General features: G+C 40.4%; 1 protein-coding gene across 1 annotated transcript in view; it reads left to right on the top strand.

Annotated features, from left to right (window-relative positions):
- The window catches only part of LOC141141149 (uncharacterized), a 140,747-nt gene extending 115,155 nt beyond the window's left edge, over positions 1-25,592 (top strand). The window contains exons 17-20 of the mRNA XM_073628854.1: positions 4,797-4,938; positions 15,152-15,336; positions 23,395-23,536; positions 25,414-25,592. Of these exons, the coding sequence (XP_073484955.1) occupies positions 4,797-4,938; positions 15,152-15,336; positions 23,395-23,536; positions 25,414-25,592 (648 nt within the window). The remainder of the gene's footprint in view (positions 1-4,796; positions 4,939-15,151; positions 15,337-23,394; positions 23,537-25,413) is intronic.
- The last annotated feature ends 1,834 nt before the right edge of the window (positions 25,593-27,426 follow it).

Raw genomic sequence — 27,426 nt, 5'->3', positions numbered from 1 at the left:
AACCGAAAGCATGCATTAGAATTAACAATACGCTGTCCTCCTTCTTTGACTTACACAGGGGAACAAGACAGGGCTGCCCACTATCCCCATTGCTCTTTGCTCTGGCTATAGAGCCTCTGGCTGCTGCTATCAGAGGGAACCCGGCTATATGCGGTTTTAAAAGGGAAAATTTGGAAGATAAAATAGCCTTGTATGCTGACGATGCGCTCATCTTTTTGGGCGACACGTCTGCATCCTTAACAAGTCTCATGGAGTTAATCGGTAAATTTTGATCCTATTCGGGACTCAAGAAAAACTGGGACAAGTCCACACTGTTACCACTTGATCCCCTTGTATCGCCAATTCCTTCAGCAGCAGACCAGATAAGGGTGGTAGATACTTTCCGATACTTAGGCATAGTTATCCATCCCAATTTAGAATTATATGTTAAATTAAATATAAATCCCTTGATCAAAAAATTCCAGGAAAAAGCAGCCAGTTGGATAAAACTTCCCCTTTCGGTAGTTGGCCGATGTAACCTGATAAAAATGGTCTGGGGTCCACAACTTTTGTATGCGCTTCACAACGCCCCTATCTGGATTCCTATACATGTTTTCAAAAAATGTAACACCATATTTCGCTCCTTGATCTGGAGCAAACAGGTGCCGCGTATTAAATTGGAAACATTACAGGAGGCAAAGGATTCGGGTGGGTTGGCAGTCCCGAACCCGTATTATTATTTCATAGCGGCCCAACTACAACACCTAACGGGTTGGCAGGACTCCGAGTTATCTGACCCTACGAGCAATATCATATGCACGTTACTCTCGAGTGGGGGCTTTGTGGAGTGCTTGGAAGCAGGAGAGTTCTGCAGAATACCTGAATACCAAACTATGGTGCTTATAGATAAGATATGGAGCAAGGCCAAACAACATTTTCACTATGAAGGGTATTCTGAATGGTCTCGTATATGGAACAATAGCAATTTTCCCGAACTGTGTAAATTAAAGGGCTTCTCTGTGTGGTCTAGGAGTGGGGTGGTGTATATTCAGCAGTTATACCAAGGAAGACTTTTACGGGACTTCCAATCACTAAGGGAAGAATATGGCATAACAAATGTTGTGTTCTTTCAATATTTACAACTTAGGCACGCCATCTCAGCACAAGTTACACTATCCAAATGGGAATTAACTAGACCCACAGTTCTCAAACAGTTAGTAACTTCAATGTCTAGGAAAGGACAGATATCATCAATATATGAATCACTAATAACGCAGGTATCCAAGACTATGTCATTAAAATGCAGGACAAGTTGGGGGGAGGATATAGGTCACATCACAGATGAGGAATGGTCTGCTATAATGGAGACTGTACCCAAGGTGTCTCTTTCCTCCTCCCAAAAACTTACACAATTATTCATTATACACCGAACCTACCATACCCCCTATAAATTGTATAAATGGAACAGAAGAGATACCCTTTTTTGCCCCCATTGTAAGATAGATAACGGTACTCTTATACACATGCTCTGGAAGTGCCCAAAATTGCAAAGATACTGGTCTGAAATAATCAGCTCTATAAATAAAATATGGAATCTTGCATTTGTGGTTGACCCCAAGCTGTGTCTGTTGGGATGGTTGGACGAGGAACTATATACACCGCACACATATATAGCCATTACCAGAATATTGTTTATAGCCAGAAAACTTATAGCTAAAAAATGGCTTTCGTTGATACCGCCGACACACGCAGAATGGGTTAATACCATAAATGAGACTCTATTGAGGGAAAAGCTGACATACCAGCACAGGGGTAGCCCAGCAAAATTTGAACGTATATGGGATCCATGGTTGGAGGTACCTGGTCTAGCCCCCTTCCAATTGTTCCAAAATAAAATACTCGGTGGCAGGACACAGACGCCTACCCCCCTTGTCTGAGGAGGAAGGCTGTCTATACTGGGTAGATACAGGGTGATATGGTGGCATAGAGACTCAGAATGTGGATCAATCTGACATAATAATTTTGATGAGAAGTTGTCTTACTCTGCAGTGGCGAGTTATATGGTTTTAATTATATATTAGTTAAAGAAAGAACGCAGGAATCACCCCCCCCCCCCCCCATTGTTTAGGGGGGAGAGGTACCTCTACACTGACCGATTGTCCTTTCAATTTCACTTACTAATTGTAGAAAATACGAGATAAGGCTGAAATTGGTATGGATATGTAAAGATTTGTCTTCATATGTTGATTGTAAACTTATATATACCATAATAATGCAGGAAAAGCAAGCCGATTGGTTGTACATTTGGATAATAATATGTCCTTGGCAATGTAATTTGACGTATGTTTTTGTTTTTTGTATTTGTTTTAAGGAAGAGTTTTCTCTCTTCCAATGTTTTAAAAACTAATAAAAAGAAGCTGATTTAAAAAAAAAATGTCCAGGCCAAATTTAGCAGGGTCCATGTGCATCGGTTAAGTTGATTAAAACCATATGACTAGTTTGCCTAATTAAACAATGTTTGGCTGTATTCTAAAGATATATATGGCTTAAGTTTGCCAAATTGATTTAATAAATAACCTACTACATTTTTTTTATTATAAACTGACAATAAGAAATAACATTTTACTTTAGCAGCTTGTTATAATTATTTTGCCCGATATTATGTAATTTACTTTTTTCACTGAAAACTGCAGCCATCTATAAAACCACCTCTCTCCAAGGTATAAAAGTGATCACATGACTGAGAACCATGGTGATTGGCTCATAATGGCTGAATCTGCCTACACAGCACTGGAACAGTGGTGTGCTGTCACATTTGTTTTGTGATCCTAAACTTTACAAGATCTGGACTCTCATATTTTGTTTTAATAGAATTTATTGCAGCAAATTAAATCTGGATATTGGTTTACTGTTAGCATTAAGGCTAAGTTCACCTTTTCGGTCAGAATTTCACTTTTCATAATCAACAGAAGCCTTTTGTAATGCTACTTCTGGCCCAGCCATCCCAATGTGCCTATCTCACTTACCTCATCTATAGCAGCTTTGAAATTCATGTGTTTGTTTGAGTGTTTGAAAAAAATGTTTTGCTTCCATCAATTCCTGTATATCATATGAAATCCAGGAAGCTTTGAATCCCACCATGCACTGTCTTCTGCATCACAGAAAATGGAGTGTTCACTACTCTGGACCACACCTTCCTCATTACTACACCACCTTCTACCCACTTTCTGTACAATCTGATTGTACCTTCTCTGTTAGATCTACATTAGCTATGTAGTACAAGGGCCTGCCTGATTTGATACAAATTGATAGATTGTTCAGGTGGGTCCTCCTATTCCATAATTCTGGTAAATCTAAGGGAAATTATGAAATCTGATTGTACAATCTCTGTACAGTGTATGGCCAGCTTTATACAAGTACATCGGAGGGGGTGAACACTACCCCATTCACATCTCTGCGTAGCGGGAACTCATATTCCCACATGCGTCTTTGGGGGTGTTTTGGAGTGTTTTCGCTATTCACACTTGAATGGGCTGCCTTACATGCAACAATCGCCCAAAAGAAGCAGCACAACTTTTTTTTATAAAGCAGAGTGTGGTGCATTTTTCACCATGCTTTTTGGTGCGTTTGAGGCACATTTCTGAAACGCACAGCAAAAGTATGCATTTTCTGTGCAATTTGCTTTGCGTTCAGAAACACACAGATGTAAATGAAGCCTCAGTGTTCTTGTGCAAGCACACCAATTTCACATTTAGGCCCTGTTCACACCTAGCGTAGTGGGACTGTACAGTTTTTGGCTCATTTTTCCCGTGACCTGCATGGCAAAGTACCTCATGTGACATTTTGGTGTATTGAGGGTTGCACGTTTTTTACTGTGCATTTTGCTGTGTTTGTCACTAATTTTTTCATGTGGCAAAACATGTGTTAGTTTATGTGCCGTTAACAAGGAATGGCACAAAAACCGCAACTAGTTATTTTAGGTGTATAAAGTTGGTCTTACACTGTATAATCTCTGTATGATCTCCTTTAGATTTACCAAAACTATATAATAGGACACAGCATCTATTCAATCATTCTGTATCCAATCAGGCTATGTATGGTGTGCTTTACAGAACCCAGAACATACTTCTGTTTTCAATACTACAGCTCTATTCACAGGGGCTGTTATCTGATCACTCAGCTCCTGACAACTCTGCCAAATGAATGATCAATGCAAAATGAAGGTAAGGTGGAAAAGAAAATGAATCACTGGCTAATGTTAATGAGGTCAGCTGGTGAACTTTGTCATAACAGTTTTCATGTCCTAAAGGATATCCATTAAGTATTTACGTTTTTTTATACAAGCACTGACACTGAGATAAGGGCTGGTGTAGGACAAATAGAAAGCATTTTCTTTTCTGTACATTAATGCTATATTGGTACATAGGAGAGGTGGAATTAAAAAAAAAAAAGTGAACTTAGTCTTTAATACATGCCTTAAAATACAGCTTAATAAATGGGGTTACCTTTCTAGAATTAGGGTGAAAAAAGAAAAATATTCTTTCCAATTATGAGCGGCAGATAATCAATTACAGGAACTTTCAAAATTGGGTGAAGATCCACTTTTATGACAACTGTCTATAAGTTGACATACAAGGGAATAAGCATTGAGGCTTTTTGATGTCCCCTCTAATCCATCTGCCCTAGGCACTGGCCAATGAGGGCTTTGTGTTAACTACAGCATTGACTATCATAGTCATATGTGATGAAATATTGTCTTTTTAAAGATAGAATATTGATTTTCCATTCATATTTCGTCCTCCTTTTCTGTTGTGCAGGGGAAGTCAGAATCTACTTTGTACTTCCACAATGACAACTTAATTGTGTTGGTGAGTGACCTTTTTGGAGCTGGAATGGAGACAACATCGACCACTCTGCGATGGGGCCTCCTACTAATGATGAAATACCCAGAAATACAAAGTAAGAAATAAGAATTCAAGATGTATTAAGTCACAATCTGTGAAATAGTTTGGATTTTATCATTTTTTTGTCTCTATTGACATTCCCATCATAGTGAAAATCAGAGGCAGTCATAACTAACCATGACTTTGAGCCTTGGCAGTTAAAGCTGAACTGTGGTATAAAATCTGGCATATAAATATATTCCTTAAAGTGATACACACACTGTTAAATTTACATTGACCCTTCTATTTCTGTATGGGCATGATGGCACTGTAATTATTTTAATTAAAAAAATTGAAGTACCTTTTTGCTAATCTATATACAGCTGTCACATGATCCAACTCTCTCCCAGCCTGTCTGCAGGGAAACAAGCAAGAGGGGCTTCTAGTCCTCTGCTGCTGGTCATGTGTTAAAAAAAAACAGCCTTTGGAATATAGTAAAAATAAATAATATCAATAAAACTGTTTTAAATTGTCATTCAAATATATATATTTGAAATCAAATCTTTATTATTTTTTGGCAATAACATGATGCGGGCTTCTTAGAATAAGAGGGAGGCGAAGCCACCATTAATCTACATGTAATATCCCACCCCCATTGTGTTTAGCTGGTTAGTAAACATGGAGGGAGGGAGTGGGCTGTCATTTACCACTGTGTATACATCCACATGTGTGACTCTGTAGTCACATGGGCTGCTCAGATGTGATAGGGAGGAAATACTCCCAATAAAAACTCACTAAAAACTAAGCATGTGCAGAGCTGCCAACACTACTCTGCAAAATCCCTAGCTGAATTGAGGACATGATCAAAAGGGGAGATAGAGAAAAGCAGGATCAACCAGGATTTTTGCAGAATACAGAAAACGAATCTCATAGTGACTAAGTGAGTATGAACAGCATGTAATACACCATTTATTGTTAGTTTTTTTTTATTATATGGGTTTAGTGTCACGTTAATAACCATACAAGATATAAATCCAGTTTGTGTGCACCAAATGCCTTTGCCAACCAGATATTACCTTGTAAACATAGTAGTGTTATCGCCGTTGTGCAGCACATAACATACAGAGAGAGTAGAGCTGTGGGAGAGACACAGCAGGCCCCACCCACTACAGGTTGCCTGCAGAAAACTACAAGAGGGGCAAAATCAAGACCAGTCACCCTGCACAAGTAGAGAGAGCAGCAATGACCAGTCTTTATTACAGGATGCACCTGCACAGGGGTTTTTACATTGGATTACTGCACAGATCTGTTAGAAATACACAAAGCACACCAAGATTAAAGTAAGAATGCATATGCCTTCTGTATTTTAGACAATATTTGCTTATCCTGGTTCAGCTTTAAATGCACATTCCAGGCCCTTGACTCAAAGGGCTCAGAGGGCTGACACATCCATAGTCCGAGTCAGTGATATTGACTTGGTCACGTCCCGGGCGGGCAAGTATATAGACCACTTCCTACAACCCTTAGTCCAGAATGTTCCCTCATTTGTTAAGGATACTAAACAAATCATTAATATGTTGTCTCATATTACCCCTAAGCAAGGTTTATGGCTGGTCATGGCTGACGTGACCTCGCTTTATACCATCATACCCCATAATTTGGGATTGGAGGCGGTTGGTATGTATTTAACTAGGGACTCCGGCCTTGTTCCATCCCAAATCAAATTCATTATGGAACTATTGAACTATGCCGCCAGCCACAACTACTTCTTGTTCGATCATCAGTTTTTTTGCCAGGACAGGGGTGTGGCAATGGGGGCCAAATATGCCCCCAGCTTGGCCAATTTATTTATGGCCAAGTGGGAGGAGGATGTCAAGGCTCAGGACAGACCACAGGTAGTCCTATGGGCTAGGTATATTGACAACGTCCTCCTCCTATGGGATGGCAGTAAAGCTGAACTCCAACGCTTCATGTCTTTCCTTAATGATAATGATAGAGGCATCAAATTGAACTTTGAGGCCAGTGTGGTGGAAATTAATTTTCTCGACCTAAAGATTAGGGTTAAAGATAATAGACTAGTGACCTCAACCTATTTTAAGGTGACTGACAAGAACTCCTATATCCCCTTAGACAGTTGTCACTATGAACCTTGGTTGAGAGCGGTTCCTCTAGGACAATATGCACGCCTTAGGCACAATTGTACTGAGGTTGAGACTTTTGACAACCAGGCAGCCGTTCTAACCAGTAGGATCATGGAAAAAGGTTATGATCCAGGTGTGTTGTCTAGGTCACTGAAGACAATACGGGATAGAGATAGGTCATCGCTCTTGGAAGCGGGCCAATGACATGTAGACAATACCGATTTCTGTTTACCGTTTATTACAACCTTTTCAATACAGTACCGTACTGTTAAGGATTTGGTCAAGAAACATTGGCATATATTGACCACTGACCCAGTCCTTAACACAGTTCTACCCAAGAGCCCCCGCATTGTGTTTAAAGGAGTGTCCACTTTGGGTAATAAAGTCGCCCCCACAGTTCAAGACCCACCCAACATCAATAGATGCCTCTTTCATAATCTCACGGGGTATTATAAGTGCAAGAATTGTCAAGTTTGCTCCCTCAATAGATGTAGGGATAGAAAAATTTGTCAATTCACTTCCACTAGCACCTCACGGGTCTATGAGGTGAAGCCCTTTATAACTTGTTCATCTGAGGGGGTTGTTTACCTTATATAATGTCCTTGCGGATTGCAATATGTGGGGAGGACTAAAAGGGCCCTTAAAGTTAGATTAATTGAACATATAAATAACATCAGAAGAGGATTCGACAAGCATCCAGTGTCAAGACATTATGACGAAGTACATAGTAGAGACCCCTTCAATACTCTCTATGTGGGGATTGACAAATATAGACCCCACTGGAGAGGGAGTTCATTAGTCAGAGAGATTTCTAAGTGTGAAATGTCTTGGATACATAGATTGAGAATATATGTCCCTTTCGGACTCAATGTGGATACGGACCTAAACGCATTTATAAATAACTCTTGAACACCATATAACTTCTAATCTGTATTAGTGGATTTTTGTGCTGTTCCCTTTAGCATACAAATAGGATATATTGATATGTTATGTGTACTATTTTATTTCTCATTTTGGGTGTTTGATGTTGATGTCGTTCTTTTTCTAAAAATAAGATCATGTATCAGTAGATAATGAGTATTATGCAATTGTTGCCTTCATTGAGCCTCTGTCTATCTAGATTGAATGCAATTTCATCAGCTAAACCACTTTATTTCATTTAAAACATTTTGACTTACAAGCGATATTTAAGTTAATCGGCTTTGGTTGCACTTTTACAATGATCCACCAGAGGTCATCATTCATTACCGAAGTAGTGGCCCCTTAGTAGTGGCCCCAATGCGAGTTATATCCAACTTCCGTCATATGGATCGATTAGACTGTTTAATTTTTTGGTAAAGATTTGTCAAATGTGGCTACCGGGTGCCACATAAGTAATTTGACAATGGCCTTTTCCACATAATATTTTCAGAATAATTGGAATGATGCTAATATTGTTTATTAGCCCCCAATTTAGTAGCTAGTTTACACAGCATTTTGTGAGCCCTATTTTACTATTGTGGTGAGCCCCATTTGGATTGGCCACTGAGAATATCCGTGCCATGGTTGTTGCTGACATGGTATTAATATTCCGTTTTATTGTTTAGTTTATAATTTAATTTATCCCCTCAATAATTTTTAATCGATATTCGCTTAATTAACTTTGTCTTAATCTATTCACAGAGGAAGGATTTCCGCATGTGAAATTAATATTTGTGATGCGGCAATCTTTATTTATTTTATTTTATTTTACCAATAGTTCGTGTAGAGATATGCTTCCTGGATTTGCGGTCCACTGAGTGGTTGATGTTGGTCTATGGATAGACCAGGCCTCAAAGCGAGGCTTGGTTAGGTTCCTACACTATTTAGGGAGGTGACGTAGTGCGCCGCCCGTGCTCCCTGGAAGACGTGATGCTGTCACGAAATGCATAGGGTGGAGCAGGACGACACGCTGACATCACCTCCAATCTGTGCTCGATCTCCAGTAGAACGGGTTTGTCCGAGTCTATACGGCCAACGGACTGGACTTAAGGCTTTCCTTTCTGGATGACATTGTAAGTGTGATTTTTATGACTTTTAATAAAGTCCTATAAAGTTTTTACACTATGTGAGTTCCATCTTCGTTTTATGGTACATTTCTTCTACGAGCTGGTCCATAACCCCTGATGATTTGATGACCTCGTAGTGGATACCGATGCAAGTTCCAAGTTGCAAGTTTCAGCTGTTTTGCGAGTTATGATCCTCTGTAATGGGGGATCATGGCTTTCCGGTAAGGAGTGACCCCTTCCATTCTTGGTGGTGGACTGCTTTTCACGGAGGAATATTTTATATTCACTTGGATTTTTTCTTTATATAGGTGGTTTTATTTAGTTGCCACCATTTAAGACTATTATTTAGTTCACTCAGTTTTGGACTTTTAGGTTGCGTGGGTAGTTAACCCTTGATGCCACCGTATTCTTTAGTTCATTTATATTTCAGTTCATCTGGATTTGACACTGTTTTCACAGTTTCTATGCACTTTTTGTAATTTATTAGCGCAATTCTTTTGTTTCTTACATTGGATTACTGCACAGATCTGTTAGAAATACACAAAGCACACCAAGATTAAAGTAAGAATGCATATGCCTTCTGTATTTTAGACAACATTTGCTTATCCTGGTTCAGCTTTAAATGTACATTCCAGGCCCTTGACTCAAAGGGCTCAGAGGGCTGACACATCCAGGAAACAAGCATTTTTTATTAGATGGCCATTAATGGCAGCCCCTATACTACTCTCATGACAGGGTCACTTTATTCCTTGCTCATATTTCTACTGCACTCCTGGCTTTCTTATAGAACTGATTCAGGTGACTGTAAAACTGCCCGATCCCTTCTACATGTATGGGATTGTGACTCCCCCCATACCATGTATCCTGGGCCCTATGACAGGTGTTTAAATGGAGAGCCAACGGAGACCACCAAGCTTTTGTTTCTGGATCTCCCCCTTAAATTATGATGCTATGTAGTGCTCACTAACATTTTGTCATGTTACAACCAAAAACGTAAATGTATTTTATTGGGATTTTATTTGATAGACCAACACAAAGTGGCACATGATTGTGAAGTGGAAATAAAATGATAAATGTTTTTTATTTTTTTTTCAAATAAATATCTGAAAAGTGTGGCATGCATTTGTATTCAGGCCCTTTTACTCTGATACCCCTAACTAAAATTGAGTTGAACCGATTGCACTCAGAAGTTACCTAATTAGTAAATAGCAAAGAAAAAAGGGAATATTTGGGACTTTAAATGAGACGCAACGGGGAATTTGGCGCCTCCATCCCTGGTTGCTTTTGCAAAAAAGAGGGGGTTGTTGGGACTTTAGATGAGGTGCGTGGGGTAGAGCCAGACAAAACCACATACATATGTAAAAAATTGTATTCTTCTCCATTAGACCAAAGATAGGGCATGAATCAACCCATATAAACACATAATAGCACATTGGCACATAAAATACAAAGTATCCACATACATATTAAGGATAGTCACCAACATGACACAGAAAGTAAATATTATACATCACAGTCCCTCAAATAGAGTAGGCATAACATTATGTCAGGGTGGTAGAGCAATAAAAAACATCTGGAATCATAAATATGAAATGGATGCATCAAATTAAGCTCAACGACGTTTCGTGGACTTATATCCACTCATCAGGAACAAGTGCATCCATGTAATAAGAGCTGATACTAGGCCATGCAATACCACCTGCCGGAGGTTAGCCAGATAATTATGTCCAGCACGGGAGCTGAGGAAAGGACCCAAGCATGGATCAGGAGCAAACACGCAGTCCCCCCAAAAAAAGTGTGTATAGAAAAATCTTGATGTAACTGTAGATGGGATTTCTGTATTGTATACAATAAAGTAAGTGGTTTGTTACCATATTGGTATAAATAAAAAGAAATGTCATATAGAGTAAACCCATCACGACAGTATAGAAGTATATTGTGGAGCATATCAACAAAGTGAACAGAATGAAAAAATAGGGTGTATATATAGTAAGAATAGGGAAGAGGAGATGAAATTCCTGAAATCAGGAGAAATGAATGAAAACTGGAGTAAAGAAATATTAGTAATGATTGTTATAGAGGAATTTAGAATAAATCAAGAGCTTGCTGTGTATTTACCCATATAGGTCCTAATGGGATATGAACCAAAAATGGAATGCAATATGGGACGGCTGAGAAAAGGTCACTGAGGGGGAACTGCAGGGTGAGCCCAATGGCCAGGGTCCCATCCAGCCTCACACTGGCATGACAAGGGAGAAACAGCACGGCAGCAGCCAGACCTACTCACCATGTGTCAGCCAAGCTGAAATAACACACACCTGCGTGAAGGGACGCCCACTGGGCGTCGCACGCATGGAGTGGGAGGTGTGGCGCCGATGCACGGTGAAATCGCCCGCCCAATCCCCCATCCCCATAATGTGTGGGAAGGAGGGAAGAGGGAAGGCATGCATCGTGCATCGCAGCTCCCGTGCAAACAAAACACCGGCCGACCTGTCAGCTGCAGAACACACTGAACCATTTCAGCTCAAAGGAGTAGAGACAATTACAGCAGCAGTGTGTACATCAAAATCAGCTGTGTTCAATGTGGTATATGGTGACTTGACCACTAGGGGTCAGATACAAGGAAGTGAAGGCTCTTGAACCACACATACCTCCATCCCTAATCAGTATCAAAGAAAAAAGGGAATATTTGGGACTTTAAATGAGATGCAACGGGGAATATTGCACCTCCATCCCTGGTTGCTTTTGCAAAAAAAGGGGGGGGTTGAGACTTTAGATGAGGTGTGTGGGGTAGAGCCAGACAAAACCACATACATATGTAAAAAATTGTATTCTCTATTAGACCAAAGATAGGGCATAGATCAACCCATATAAACGCATAATAGCACATTGGCATATAAAATACAAAGTATCAACATACGTATTAAGGATAGTCACCAACATGATACAGAAAGAAAATATTATACATCACAGTCCCTCAAATAGAGTAGGCATAACATTATGTCAGGGTGGTAGAGCAATAAAAACCATCTGGAATCATAAATATGAAATGGATGCATCAAATTAAGCTCAACGACGTTTCATGGACTTCTATCCACTCATCAGGAGCAAGTGCATCCATGTAATAAGAGCTGATACTAGGCCATGCGATACCACCTGCCGGAGGTCAGGCAGATAATTATGTCCAGCACGGGAGCTGAGGAAATGACCCAAGCATGGATCAGGAGCACACACGCAGTCCCCCCAAAAAAAGTGTGTATAGAAAAATCTTGATGTAACTATAGATTAGAATTCTGTATTGTATAAAATAAAGTAAGTTATAATTAGTAAATAGAGTCCACCAATTTAATCTCAGTATAAATGCAGATGTTCTGTGAAGCCCTCAGAGGTTTGTTAGAGAATCTTAGTGAACAAACAGCATCATGATGGACAAGAAACACACCAGACAGGTCATGGATAAAGTTGTGGAGAAGATTAAAGCAGGATTAGGTTATAAAAAAATATCCCAAGCTTTGAACATCTCATGGAGCACTGTTCAAGCCATCATCCGAGCATAGAAAGCGTTTGGCACAACTGCAAACCTACCAAGACATGGCCGTTCATCTAAACTGACAGGCCGGGCAAGGAGAGCATTATTCAGAGAAGCAACCAAGAGGCCCATGGTAACTCTGGAGGAGCTGCAGAGATCCACAGCTCAGGTGGGACAATCTATCCACAAATCTGGCCTTTATGGAAGAGTGGTGAGAAGAAAGCCATAAGAAGTCCCATTTGCAGTTTGAGAGAAACCATCTGGGGGACACAGCAAACATGTGGAAGAAGATGTTCTTGTCAGATGAGACCAAAATTGAACTTTTTGGCCTAAAAGCAAAACGCTATGTGTGGTGGAAAACTAACACTGCACATCACCCTGAACACACCATCTCCACCATGAAACATGGTGGTGGCAGCATCATGTTGTGGGGTGCTTTTTCTCAGCAGGGACAGGGAAGCTGGTCAGAGTTTATGGGAAGATGGATGGAGTCAAATACAGGGCAATCTTAGAAGAAAACCTGTCTGCAAAAGACTTGAGACTGGGGTGGAGGTTCATCTTCCAGCAGGGCAACGATCCTAAACATACATCCAGAGCTACAATGGTTTAGATCAAAGCATATTCATGTGTTAGAATGGCCCAAAGTCCAGACTTAAATCCAATTGAGAATCTGTGACAAGACTTGAAAATTGCTGTTCACAGACGCTCTCCATCCAATCTGACAGAGCTTGAGCTATTTTTCAAAGAAGAATGGGCAAAAATGTCACTCTCCTTGATGTGCAAAGCTGGTAGTGACCCAAAAATACTTGCAGCTGTAATTGCAGTGAAAAGGTGGTTCTACAAAGTATTGACTCAGGGGGGCTGAATACAAATGCACACCACACTTTTCACATATTTAGTTGTAAAAATTAAAAAAACATTTATAATTTTCCTTCCACTTCACAATTATGTGCCACTTTGTGTTGGTCTATCACATAAAATCCCAATAAAATACACAATTATAAATGCAACACTTTTGTGTTTGCCCCTATTTCTCATGAGCTGAATGCAAAGATCTACAACTTTTTGTATGTACACAAAAGGCCTATTTCTCTCAAATATTGTTCACAAATCTGTCTAAATCTGTGTTGGTGAGCACTTCTCCTTTGCCGAGATAATCCATCCACCTCACAGGTGTGGCATATCCAGATGCTGATTAGACAGCGTGATTATTGCACAGGTGTGCCTTACGCTGGCCACAATAAAAGGCCAAAAAGTCATAGATCTTTGCATTAAGCTCATGATAAATAGGGGCAAACACAAAAGTGTTGCGTTTATAATTTTGCTTAGTGTACATTTAAGTTTTTGGTTGTAACATGACAAAATGTGGAAAATTTCAAAGGGTATGAATACTTTTTCAAGGCACTGTATCTAGGAGGGTGCTACATGTGCTTGATTGGCTTCAGCAGGATATAAGGGTGACATGTCTGTTCAACAGATGTCTCTTTAACCGCTTGCTGCCCGCCCACATTCATATGACGGCCGGGCGGCACGGCTCTCGTTCTGGGCGGGAGTCATATGACATCCGTCCATTTAAACAGGGCATGCCTATGATCATGTGCGCATGCCCTGCATCTCAAGAAATGAGATAGGCCTTCAGTACATCAGGTGTGATCAGATGTGATCAATTTTCAGTGATTGGCACCATAGATTGTAGACTCTATAACTTTCACAAAGACCAAATAATATACACTAATTTGGGTTATTTTTAACAAAGATATGTAGTAGTATAAATTTTGGCCAAAATTTATGAAGAAAAATTAATAATTTGCAAAATTTTATGACAGAAACAAAGAAAAAGGCATTTTTTCCACAAAATGTACAGTCTTTTTTTATTTATAGCACAAAAAACCCACTAGTGATTAAATACCACCAAAAGAAAGCTCTATTTGTGTGAAAACAAGGACGCAAATTTCAAATGGGTACAGTGTTGCATGACTGAGTAATTGTCATTCAAAGTGTGAGAGCGCTGAAAGCTGAAAATTGGTCTGGGCAGGAAGGGGGTGGAAGTGCCCTGTATTGAGGTGGTTAAAGAGGTGACCATGTTTTTCTTCAGGCTGTAGGCTTTCATTTTTGTGTGTCGCCTCCAGCCTGCACTTAAGGTAAAGATGATATAGTAGTCATATGATTGGGAAGTACTCTCTTTGGTTACCCTCTGTCAATGGAAGCTGAAATTGAGAGCCAACAGCTGCACTAGATGTCGGCTGCTTGCTCTCAAAAAGAGGACATGTACGGTCTTAATGTATCCTTGGCACTAGGCATCATGTTGTGGAATGCTGATAAAACATTTTAAGGCAAGAAGGTTTAAAGATATTTGCTCTAAGAGATTGCTTTGCATAGTTTGTTTTAAGAATGTTTGCAAAAAAATGTTTTATATTTGCTTACTAAGATTGCTCAGCCAGAAGCTTTGTGGCTTGCTTCATGTGTGCACCTTGTGAATAATAGTAACAGTATAAAATGGTATTGCTATATTGAAGTGCCATTTTTTTTTTTTAATGTGTGCAATTGCTTTCAGTTCTAATTGTACATTTTGCTGATGTGGGTCTTTCTTAGAAAAAGTTCAGAATGAAATTGACACAGTAATCGGATCAGCTGAATCCCAGACTGAACACAGAAAACAGATGCCATATACAGATGCCGTCATTCATGAAATCCAGAGGTTTGCTGATATTGCACCTATGAATGTCCCACATGCAACTGCTAAAGATGTCACATTTAGAGGGTACAACATTCCAAAGGTGAGTGTAAGATACAGTATGTACTGAAAAAGCATGGGACTTGGTGTCCAGGAACATGCATTGTGGGCCCCTTTTAGTACCCCTCCACAGACACAGCCAGTACACAGCAGCATAACAGGACAGCAAGTTACAGTTAGTAGGATAAAGCAGAGCTTCAACCATACATTGACCAAAATCCATGCAGTTAAGAGATGTTTGTGGTCATGTAAGTATGTGGGCTGGGTTCAGCGTGGTTTGGTAGGTAACTCACAGCGTGAACACACAGATTCCAAGTTCAACAAAAATTTGTATGATGTGGTAGCTCACCAATACACACAGACAGGCCCGGCAGGGAGACAACCCACTTGGAGCCACTTACAGAACTAAACATTGATGCGATAATTGTCTGGAGGCCCAAAGGTGCCAACAGCGTTTGCCAAGAGGAGCGGATTGTGGCTTGGCTAGCCTGTACCCTGAAGAAGAGGCTTCCTGGAAGGTTGGAGTAGTCCCTGCATTTTCCCTACACGAATCACCTATAAAACAAGCTCCAGGAGCCAGGGTTTTAAATAGACTCTGCCTGACCCAAGAGGGCCACCAAAGTCACATGGGGTGCCAGCATCCAATTGGATAACTGCCTCCCTGTGACCGAGGAAAACATAGACAAATTAAGTTCCTTTCAATTTCCTTCCCCATCTGCAATGCTGCTGTGGTTGAGCACCACCTACAGTGGAAAAAATAGACTGCACCTGCCTACATGTAGGTCAGATCCAAAAGAAGTTGGCTCAGCTTGAATATTAGGCCAGCAGGCTGAGGACTATGTATAATTAATATCAGATAAAAAGTTGGTCACCACAAGTTAAAATTGTTAGCAAAACTGTGGAAACAACTCAAAAAAATTCACAATATTTAACTGCACACTGCAAGTTTACCTCATCTAGTCCTCTCTTCTCCAGCCTGTCCCTAGCCTGTACCTTTCATTTATAAGATTTCAGTTATTGTATTTTGTATATGGAGGCTCGGTATCACATGTGTGTGTCATCAAGGGTGGTCTAAATGAAAATGCAGTCTGCCTTGGTATGTCCACTCTCCCAGACTGACATCCACCCAACAGATTTCTGGCAGGATCAACAGGATGCTCCTCTATAGATGCAGCACAGTGATCAGGTGTTGTCACCAGGGGAAATTTTTAAAGTGGATTAAGTGTTCTGGTGACAGTTGTCGAAGATAGGAATTATCATTACTAGGAGGGATTTCCTCTTCCTTTCTGTTGGGTCTCAAGACAGGAACTAAAGGAAAATTTCCCTAGCAGGACACAGACAGTGAAATAAAAAACGTAATAGAGGTTTAACTCTCCCTCCCCCCCTCTTTCCAAAGCTAGAAAAAAATGGCTATGCATACAAGGTTCCTCAAGCCAATTACCAGAAATGGGGTTACAAAGTGTTTTCTTTAGGCTGAAAGTCAAACTGATATTAGAAGGCAGAGTTTTTTAGATTTCATTAGGTGCTGACTGGTGCTTTTTTCAGGGCAGTACAGTGCTGTAGGCACAGGGTGTAGCAGGGTGTTAAGCAATAAGTACATATGAGTCACTGCCAAACTCTGTATAACTTTTTCAAAAGCCCCACAAGCAGCAGTGCCATCATCAGCCTAAAGGTTCTCCATTAATGGTCACCTCAAATATCTGTTCTGTGACTTTCTAAAGTCTCCAACACTCAAGTCACACCAAAGTTCTGAACCTTTCTTCCAGACTGCCACCAAACATGTTTCAAATCAAGGAAATTACACAACTGAAAATTATGTAAATTATTTCTCTAAAATTAAGCACAGCTTTAGGTGAAACGCTTCCCATGAATTCCCAGGTGGGGCTTCATATTAATTGATCTGGAGCAAAACAATTTTACAATGTGGGTTTCTATGGTGTGCTACCGGTTCTTTAATTTTAGGATATTGTTTGCGGCATGAATGAGCCCCTGTCCAGCATTGACATTTGATAACCAATGTGACCCAACTTAAGGGTCTGGGAGCTGCAGACATTTTGTTTTACTTATGGGGAACTCCCAAATAAAAAGAATCTGTTGTTTAAAAAAAATATCAGAAGGAGACTGCTCACCTAAAAATTATATTCATGAGGGCTTATAAGTTTATAAAGGTCTTTTTCACAGCATATTAGTAGCATAAAGTCAAAATAGCTATTTAAATCATAGCAACAAAGCCAGAGCTGAACACAAAGGGTCAGATTGAGCCCCAGAATGTTGCGATTATATAAAGAGTGGTTTTGTCTTTACAGCACTAATGCTGATTTTGTACATTTGCCCACTGACAAAGAAATGGTCAATAATTTTAATGGTAGGTTTATTTTAACAGTGAGAGACAGAATACCAAAAAAAAAAAAATCCAGAAAAACGCATTTCAAAAGTTATAAATTGATTTACATTTTAATGAGTGAAATAAGTATTTGACCCCCTCGCAAAACATGACTTAGTACTGACGGGCCTGTACATGTGCTTTCTTGAGCAGGGGGACCTTGCAGGCGCTGCAGGATTTCAGTCCTTCACGGTGTAGTATGTTACCAATTGTTTTCTTGGTGACTATGGTCCCAACTGCCTTGAGATCATTGACAAGATTCTCCAGTGTAGTTCTGGGCTGATTCCTCACCGTTCTCATGATCATTGAAACTCCATGAGGTGAGATCTACCATGGAGCCCCAGACCAAGGGGCTCCAGTTATTGTGTGTTTCTTCCATTTGCGAATAATCGCACCAACTGTTGTCACCCTCTCACCAAGCTGCTTGGCGATGGTCTTGTAACCCATTCCAGTCTTGTGTATATCTACTAGGGATGGGAGAACGGTTTGGCCCGAGCATAAGTTGGGGCCAAACTTTGGTTGTTCACATGTTCGGCGAACTCTGAACAATATGCGGTGTTCGGGGCAAGTTCAAAAGCCGCGGAACACCATTAAAGTCTATGGGACACTACTAACATGGAAAATCAAAAGTGCTCATTTTAAAGGCCTGTATGCAATTATTGTCATAAAAAAATGTTTGAGGACCGGGTCCTGCCCCAGGGCCATGTATCAATGCAAAAAAAAAGTTTTAAAAACAGACATTTTTTCGGGAGCAGTGATTTTAATAATGCTTAAAGTGAAACAATAAAAATGAAATCTTCGTTTAACTATCATTCCTTGTGGGTGACTATAGTATGCCTGTAAAGTGGCGCATTTTTCCGCACCACAGCAAAATGACATTTCTAAAGGAAAAAAGTCATTTAAAACTGATTGTGGCTGTAATAAATTGTCGGGTCTCAGCAATATAGATAAAACTCATTGAAAAAAAATGGCACCCCCCCCCCCCCCCCAAGTCCATTACCAGGCCCTCTGGGTCTGGCATGAATATTAAGGGGAACCCTGAACCAAAAATTTTTAAAAAATTGCGTGGGCGTCCCCCCCAAAATCAATACCAGGCTCTTCAGGTCTGGTATGGAAATTAAGGGGAACATAGGGCATAGGGTCCCCCAAAATCCATATCAGACCCTTATCCGAGCACGCAATCTGGCAGGCCGCAGGAAAAGAGGGGGGGAGAGAGCCCCCCTCTGACGCCTCGTAATATCAGAGGAAGGCGGGGTCAACAGTTTACGTCACGAGTGGCCCCGCCCACAGCTATATAAGAGATGTCACCAAGAAGAAGCGTCATTTGGCAGGAGCCTCAAATGGAGCCGGAGCTGTTGTTTTTTTTTTGCTTTTTTCGGCTCGTCGGCGGCGTGATAGAAGATGAATGGACATCACGGGACATTTTTATTTTTTTATCTTTTAATAAAGGACTTGTCCCTAAGTGTCTCCTGACTTTTTTACTATTTTTGACACTTTCTTTTGTGAAATGGTAGGGGTACGTTGTACCCCTTACCAATTCACATAGGGGGGGCGAGATCTGGGGGTCCCCTTGTTAAAGGAGGCTTCCAGATTTCGATAAGCCCCTCCACCCGCATACCCCCACAACCACTGGCAAGGGTTGTGGGGATGAGGCCCTTGTCCCCATCAACATGGGAACAAGGTGATTTGGGGGGCTACTCCAAAGCACCCACCCCATGTTGAGGGCATGTGGCCTGGTGCTCAGATAAGGGTCTGGTATGGATTTTTTTTTTATTGGCGCAGGGTTCCCCTTAATTTCCATACCAGACCTGAAGGGCCTGGTATGGATTTTGGGGGACCCCCACGCAATTTTTTTTTTACATTTTTGGTTCAAGCTTCCCCTTAATATTCATACCAGACCCAAAGGACCTGGTAATGGACTGGGGGGGGGACCCATGCCATTTTTTTTCAATGAGTTTTATCTATATTGCCGGGACCCGACAATTCATTACAGCCGCAATCGGTTTTAAATGACAATTTTTCCTTTAGAAATGTCATTTTGCTGTGGTACTGTTCTAAACACTGAAAAACTGTGCCACTTTACAGGCATACTATAGACAGCCCCCCCCCGGGCATGATATTTAAAAGAATATTTCATTTTTACTGTTTCACCTTAAGCATTATTAAAATCACTGCTCTCGAAAAAAACAGACGTTTTTAAAACTTTTTTTTGCTTTGATACCCCTGGGGCAGGACCCGGGTCCCCAAATACTTTTTATGACAATAATTTGCATATAAGCCTTTAAAATGAGCAATTTTGATTTTTCATGTTCGTGTCCCATAGACTTTAACAGTGTTCATTTGTTCGTCCAAATTTTTTTCCTGTTCGGATGTTCTGATGTGAACCCAACCGGGGCGGGGTGGGGCTGGGTGTTCGGCTTATCCTTAATATCTACAATCTTGTCCCAGACATCTTTGGACAGCTCTTTGGTCTTGGCCATGGTGGAGAGATTGCACTCTGATTGATTGCTTCTGTGGACAGGTGTCTTTTATACAGGTAACAAGCTGAGATTAGGAGCACTCCCTTTAAAAGAGTGCTCCTAATCTCAGCTCGTTACCTGTATAGAAGATGACTGATAGGGGATCAAATACTAATTCACTCAATAAAATGAAAATCAACTTATAACTTTTTTTAAATTAGTTTTTCTGGATATTTTTGTTGTTGTTCTGTCTCTCACTGTTAAAATAAACCTACCATTAAAATTATAGACTGATCATTTCTTTGGCAGTGAGCAGCCCCTATTACCTAGGTCTTACAAGTGAATCCCAGTTGGCATTTCAGATAGCTTGCCACTACCTCCGCCCCTTACACATTCTTATTGACCCATTGATATAATGAGCTGCTTCACTGGCCAATAGAAATATGCAGGAGACAGAAAGTACAGTGTCTGAGCTTTTCCTTTTTTTTTTTCCTAAGCTTTTTAGAGAGGCCCGGAATTTCACTGTAAAAGCAGGGTTTTGGGGGCTCTTGCAGGCAGTGTTGCCAACCTACCAGACTAAAATTCACTGACACGAAACTCAAAATTTACTGGCACCGCCAAGTTTTTAATGGCATTTTCTAAAAGTTACAAAATTACGTTTCAGTGCAAATTTCAGTACTTAAGCTACAAACAAGTACAATATGCAGTTAGCAAAGTGATTTAAGATTAAGGTTAAAAAAAATACATATTTCTTATGTTATTTTTGATATAGTAAGGGTGGGCTATTATAACCCATCAGATTTTGCCACGTATGGCCAACTGGAGAGATTTCCCCTGAATTTCTGTTCCATAGCCACCCCAGAAAGTGAGCAGAAATCCCAGGTAGCCACCAGGATCATAAGAGTTTATGTCCCCAATTCTAAAGACCTCCTGTCTCCATCCCTCCTTCACCTCATCTCTCACCTCCATCCCTCCTTCCCCTCCTCTCCCGTTCCCATCCCTCCTTTACATTTTCATCTCTCCCTCTGTTGCAGGTCCCTCCAACCTCTTCACCCTCCATCACTTCCATCCCTCTGTTACTCTATCCCTCCCTTTTTTCATCTTTCCATAACTCCATCCTTTTATCCCTTGCTCCAACCCTCCCTCCATCATACTGGCCACCCAACAATCCTTGTGCCTTATATCCCTCCACTTTTTCTATCCATCACTTTCATTCCTTTATTATTCCCTCCCTCTTTCTTTCCATAACTCCATCCCTCCATCCTTTGCCACCATCCCTCCATTTCTCTGTCTCGCTCACATCCCTCCATGCCTTGCTCTTTCCCATCATCCATCTCTCGGTCACCCAATCTATACCTTCATCCTTTAGGGCTCCTTCACACAGTAATGTCCGCTTTCACAGACTCCACTTGCTCAGCAGGGATCGTTCTGTTGACCCCCGCTGAGCCGGCGGATAACAGATCCATCTCCGCTCACTGCGCAGGGACGAGCCCTTTCTTTAAAGCTGCAACAGTTTTTTCTTCTCTCTGTTGACCTCTAAAAGATAGTCTTTAAAGAAGGTGCATTTCCTTCTACTTCAATGGGTAAGTACAAAGTAGTTTAAAGCATAAACAAAAGAGCAAAGTGTATCGAAACCCAAGGACTAAAAGGAATTGACTCACAGCTTACCAATCTTTAGATGTGGGTGCATTAGTTTTCTTTCTTCAGGCTTCTTTCTTTATTTTCACCTTGGTGATCCTGCTATAAACCAACAAGAAATAATACTTTCAGTGGTAGACCAAAAGGGAACAAACAAGAGAAGCTCATTGTTATGCCCCGTACACACGGTCGGACTTTGTTCGGATATTCCGACAACAAAATCCTAGGATTTTTTCCGACGGATGTTGGCTCAAACTTGTCTTGCATACACATGGTCACACAAAGTTGTCGGAAAATCCGATCATTCTGAACGCGGTGACGTAAAACATGTACGTCGGGACTATAAACAGGGCAGTGGCCAATAGCTTTCATCTCTTTATTTATTCTGAGCATGCGTGGCACTTTGTCCGTCGGATTTGTTTACACACGATCGGAATTTCCGACAACGGATTTTGTTGTCGGAAAATTTTATATCCTGCTCTCAAACTTTGTGTGTCGGAAAATCCGATGGAAAATGTGTGATGGAGCCTACACACAGTCGGAATTTCCGACAACAAGGTCCTATCACACATTTTCCGTCGGAAAATCCGACCGTGTGTACGGGGCATTAGTGTTCTCATACATTTTAAAGTTATTGTAAGTATTGTATGTTTTTTCTTTTAAATAACAAACATGTCATACTTGCATAGAACAGCCCTGATCCTCCTCTTCTTGGGCCCCCCACTGGTGCTTCTGGCTCCCCCCCTCCTTGCGAGTGCCCCTTTAGCAAGCTGCTAGCTATGGGTTACTTTGCAAGCTCACTCCCAACCCGGCTCTAAGTATCCATAGATACTCAGAGCACGGCTCCGTCCCACCCCTGCTCCCTCCTGACTGGCTGTGATTGACAGCAGCGGGAGCCAATGGCTTCTGCTGCTATCTCTGAGCCAATAAGCCAATAAGGAGGGAGGAAGCCAGAAGAGCCACTGCTCTTGTGCACATTGCTGGATCTGAATCGGACTCGGGTAAGAATTGGGAGGGCTGGGGGAGGTGAAAGGCACACTGAAGGATTTTTACCTTCTTGCATATAAGGTAAAAAACCTTCAGCCTTCAGAAGCATTTTAGGCTTAAAACCTCTAAACACACAGTCACCAGCTTCCCTCTAATGGATAGAGTTTTAATACTTTATTCAATATTGTACTGCTATTTGTGTCCACTCAGATTCATGCTCTCCAATTGTCTTGTTCATGTATTTATTACAAATGTCTTGCTTGTTGACCATTGTTACTGAGACAAAAAGTGATGGAAGACTCGCAGCCATAACAAGAGTAGAGGAATTATCTACATGAGGCCACCTGTTACAATGACTAAAAGTACCCTAGAGGGTTATTTTCCCTCTACTCCTGTCCATTTTTTTTCCCTTTGTTTATTGTTCACTTCTGGAGATATGGCAAAAATGAGAAGAAAATCTTCCCAGCACTGAAAAAAAGTTTAGCTATAGATACATTTGAAAAACTGTATGTTTATGGTAGACAATATGAGAAACATGTAAAATGGTTTTCCCCAAGAAATATTTTGCATCATATTTATACTAAAGCCTAAACACTTTTAAATTATACTGTATTATTGTGTTTTTTTCCCACAGGGGACCACTATTATCCCATTGCTGACCTCTGTCCTTAGAGATAAAGCTTACTTTGAAAAACCAGATGAGTTTTACCCTGAACATTTCCTGGATTCAGAAGGAAATTTAAAGAAGAATGAGGCATTTATACCTTTCTCACTAGGTAATGTTCTTTGGGAGAAGGTGCTTAATGATGTTATGTCCTATCAATAATCAGTAAGATACATTCACACAGTTTAGAGAAGGCTCATAGTATTTCAGGACATACCCAGTGTGGTGGAAAATATTACTGTAAGATAGCTAGTAATAGACACCTGCAATAAAGGGTTAACCTTATTACTTAAACGTTCCTATATTTAACCTTTCTGATATGTGAATGTAATGCAATAATTTTAGACTACTCAAAAGTATAATAATAAAATGAATTTACTTAGCTTGGTTTAAAGATATATTACATATGATAAAAAAATAGATGATTACAGTATTCAATCCACGGGATTCACAATTCTATTAGAAATGAAATACCTGGAGGCAACAGTCTGTTTTATTCAGACTTCTCTTCTTCAGTTCTGAATCCAACTCAACTAGCCCCTGGTCTTCCAGTCATATATACAGCAGGGCAAACACTAGTTAAAACTGGTTTGAGCCACACCATAGAAAAGAAAGGTAAGAGGTTCCGAACTTCCCACAGCATAATGAGACCACATGTCTTGGTATACATGAGACCATATGTTTCAGCATACATTAGACCTATTTTATACAAATAGAAGTGATTACCTAAACACTAGTATAATTGATAACGTGAAAATATTACTACTTTTTTGTAAATCAATAACTATTAAAAACCTACACTAAAACACCTTCAACTGGATGTGTTCTGTCATACTGAAGACATTTTGTAGCTTATTCAAACCACTTTTCAAGTTCTGCCAACCCAGAGCCCCATAACCAGTGGTCCCTGGGTTCACCTTTCTCCTGAGCCTTGAGGAGCATTCAGGATATGGAAGGTGGGCTTCTATCACTGATCTCCTCTGCATTGCATGAAACAGGAATTAATAAATTAAAAGGTGTGTAGCACAACCAAAATCTACCATATACTAAAAAACTATACTACAAAACATGCGAACATTCCAATAAACTATATTGTACAGTGTACAACAAAAATTACATTCACATTCAAACATTTTGTAAAAAATCAAACTTTAAAGTCCGATCAACAAATAGTGTGATCACCACTGTGCCACTGTTATCCAAATAAAAGTGCTCCGTATATCCACTCCATATAAGTTGGCTGCTCACCTCATGCCATGACCCCTGCATTACCAGAAAGGTCAAAGCAACCTGTGTTCCCCTCAGGGTTCTGACAGACGCTTGGCAAGCCTTCACTCCTTTCTCCTCACAATGGGATACACAAGTCCTTAGACACTCAGGAACACCAGATGTATATGGGAAGGAAAAGGAAGCACACAAGATCTAATGTTCTCCATGTAAAGTTTTAATATATAAAAAATATTAGATAAGTATTACAATTACAGAGTAAAGCAATGCTGCCAATGCTAACTTAAATGCCGGCCTATGGCTCTGTTGCAAGATGGCTGCACTTTTAAATTATACTGTATTATTGTGTTTTTTCCCCACAGGGGACCACTAGTACCCCATTGCTGACCTCTGTCCTTAGAGATAAAGCTTACTTTAAAAAACCAAACTTAAATGCCGGCCTACGGCTCTCTTGCAAGATGGCTGCAGGATGATATCACGCCCAAGGCTCTGCCCCCTATACGCGTTACGTTCAAAGCAAGGACTTCTTCAGTCCTACTGAAGAAGTCCTTACTTTGAATGTAATAAAACTTTTAAATGGAGAGCATTAGATCTTGTTTGGTTGTGCTAACTGATTTTGTATCACATTGGTCCAGATAAAACAGGAATTACTTAATTTTGAGAACTTGTCATGTCAATTCACACAGCTGTATCACTCTGGCAGCTCTCACTTTTACAGAATTCACATGTGAGCACAAAGCTAAGTTTTCTTTTCTTCAACAGGTAAGAGAAGCTGTGCTGGAGAAAACTTGGCAAAGATGGAGCTGTTCCTGTTTTTTACAACATTGTTGCAAAACTTCTCCTTTCAGGCCCCTCCTGGTGCTGTGTTGGACCTGACCCCTGCACTGGGGTTCACCAATGCCCCCTTACCATATAAGATTTGTGCTATACCTCGCAGCTAGAACATAGCCAAGCAAACCAATGACCATGCTTGACCCACATGGAAAAAAAATTGTTCAGTTTGCAAAACCTTTAACTTTGAGCACAGTTTTATTTTATTACATTCATTGCTTGGAAGTCCGGAAAAATAATTGAAGATTCTTTTCTGCTCGTTTTGATGTTCTGTGGACTATATTTTATTCATCTATATATACACAGCAGCTTTGTGTATTGGAAATCTGATTTACAATACGCCTCACGTTTATATATTTTTGTTCTTCTGTGTACCAATCTGCGATTTTTTTCGTGACTGTGACATTGCGGCAGACTCATCGGACACTTTTGATACTATTTTGGGACAATTCACATTTATACAGCGATCAGTGCTATAAAAATGCACTGATTACTGTATAAATGTCACTGGCAGGGAAGGGGTTAACACTAGGGGGCGATCAAGGGGTTAAGTGTGTTACCTAGGGAGTGAGTCTAACTGTAGGGGGAGGGGACTCACAAGGGGAGGAGACCGATCGATGTTCCTCTGTACTGGGAACATGATCGGTCTCCTCTCACCTGACAGGACGTGGATCTGTGTGTTTACATCCACGTCCCCGGGTCTGTTACCGGCATTTGTGGGTGCCTGGCGGATATCGCGGCTGCCGGGCACACGCACCTCACCCCGAGTGACATGACGGGCGTGCACTCACCCCCTAGATGGCCGGGAAGCCCAGGAAGTCATATGACGCCCGCCCAGGATGGGAGATCCCTCCTGCGGACATCATTTGACAATAGTCGGGATGTGAAGTGGTTAATAAAGCAAAATCTTGCCAAAAAGTATACCCAGCCTGATGATCAATACTTATGACATGAAATATTTCAGTGACATATTATGGCCCAGTATAGTGCAGAATTTGTCCACAATAGATTATTACTTGAAATATTGCATATAAATATTTGGTATTTTCATAATCAGTTAACTCTTCACTGTCATGGCTCTCCTTAGAAACCCTACTGAGAAAGACCTGTTTTACAGAGCTCAATAGCTCAAGGTGAAATTAAAGTATGTGTAGTCCAAACTTTTGTATAGAGTAGCCAAGCCATTGATATACACATGGCATGAGTGGATATAATGAGCATCACATCTCTTAAAATCAAAACAGAGAGTATATAAAGCAAAGAATGGGACTTTTTAGGTGCTCTATATCTCAGGAATGGACAGAAACATCTTACTATATTCATCTTATTATATTAACACATCATATTTTATTCTGTTCACAAAAGGTAAAAACTCCAGATTAAAACATTGGTAATATAATTAATATATATTATTGTACCAGACACTTTCAGCATTAAGCCCACTGTAAACAGTCATACAAGGTGAACAAGCCATAAAATTGGCTAGGCATCTATAAACAGTAATATGTTAAATGTGTTAAAGACCGCACTCCTGCTTAATAATTAGTGCAAAAAACACAATGTTTTACCCAAGATAAACATGAAATAAAAATCACTATAAATGAATCGTGAAGACCATATATGACCATATTATATTAAGTGTAAGTGACTTAAAAAATTCCTATAAACACATTAAAATGTTCATAAATTAAATTTTTTTAAAAGTGTCCAAATATTTGATGAAAACCATTCCAATATAATAAATCAATATTAATCACTTATATTATGTCTTCTGTCGTCCACCACACCACAAATTGAATCCACCACCAGCTGTATTAACCGCTTGCCGACCGCCCCATTGCAGATTTACTGCTACAGGGCGGCCGCGCTGCACAGGATCACATGTGTATATATACACGTGAATCTCCGCTTCGGCGGCTCACCCCTGCTGTGATTTTACACAGC

Source organism: Aquarana catesbeiana, linkage group LG04 (genome assembly GCF_042186555.1).
Source record: "Aquarana catesbeiana isolate 2022-GZ linkage group LG04, ASM4218655v1, whole genome shotgun sequence".
Classification (NCBI taxonomy): domain Eukaryota; kingdom Metazoa; phylum Chordata; class Amphibia; order Anura; family Ranidae; genus Aquarana; species Aquarana catesbeiana.
Note: the sequence above shows the minus strand (reverse complement) of the source record. Positions and strands in the feature narration are given on the sequence as shown.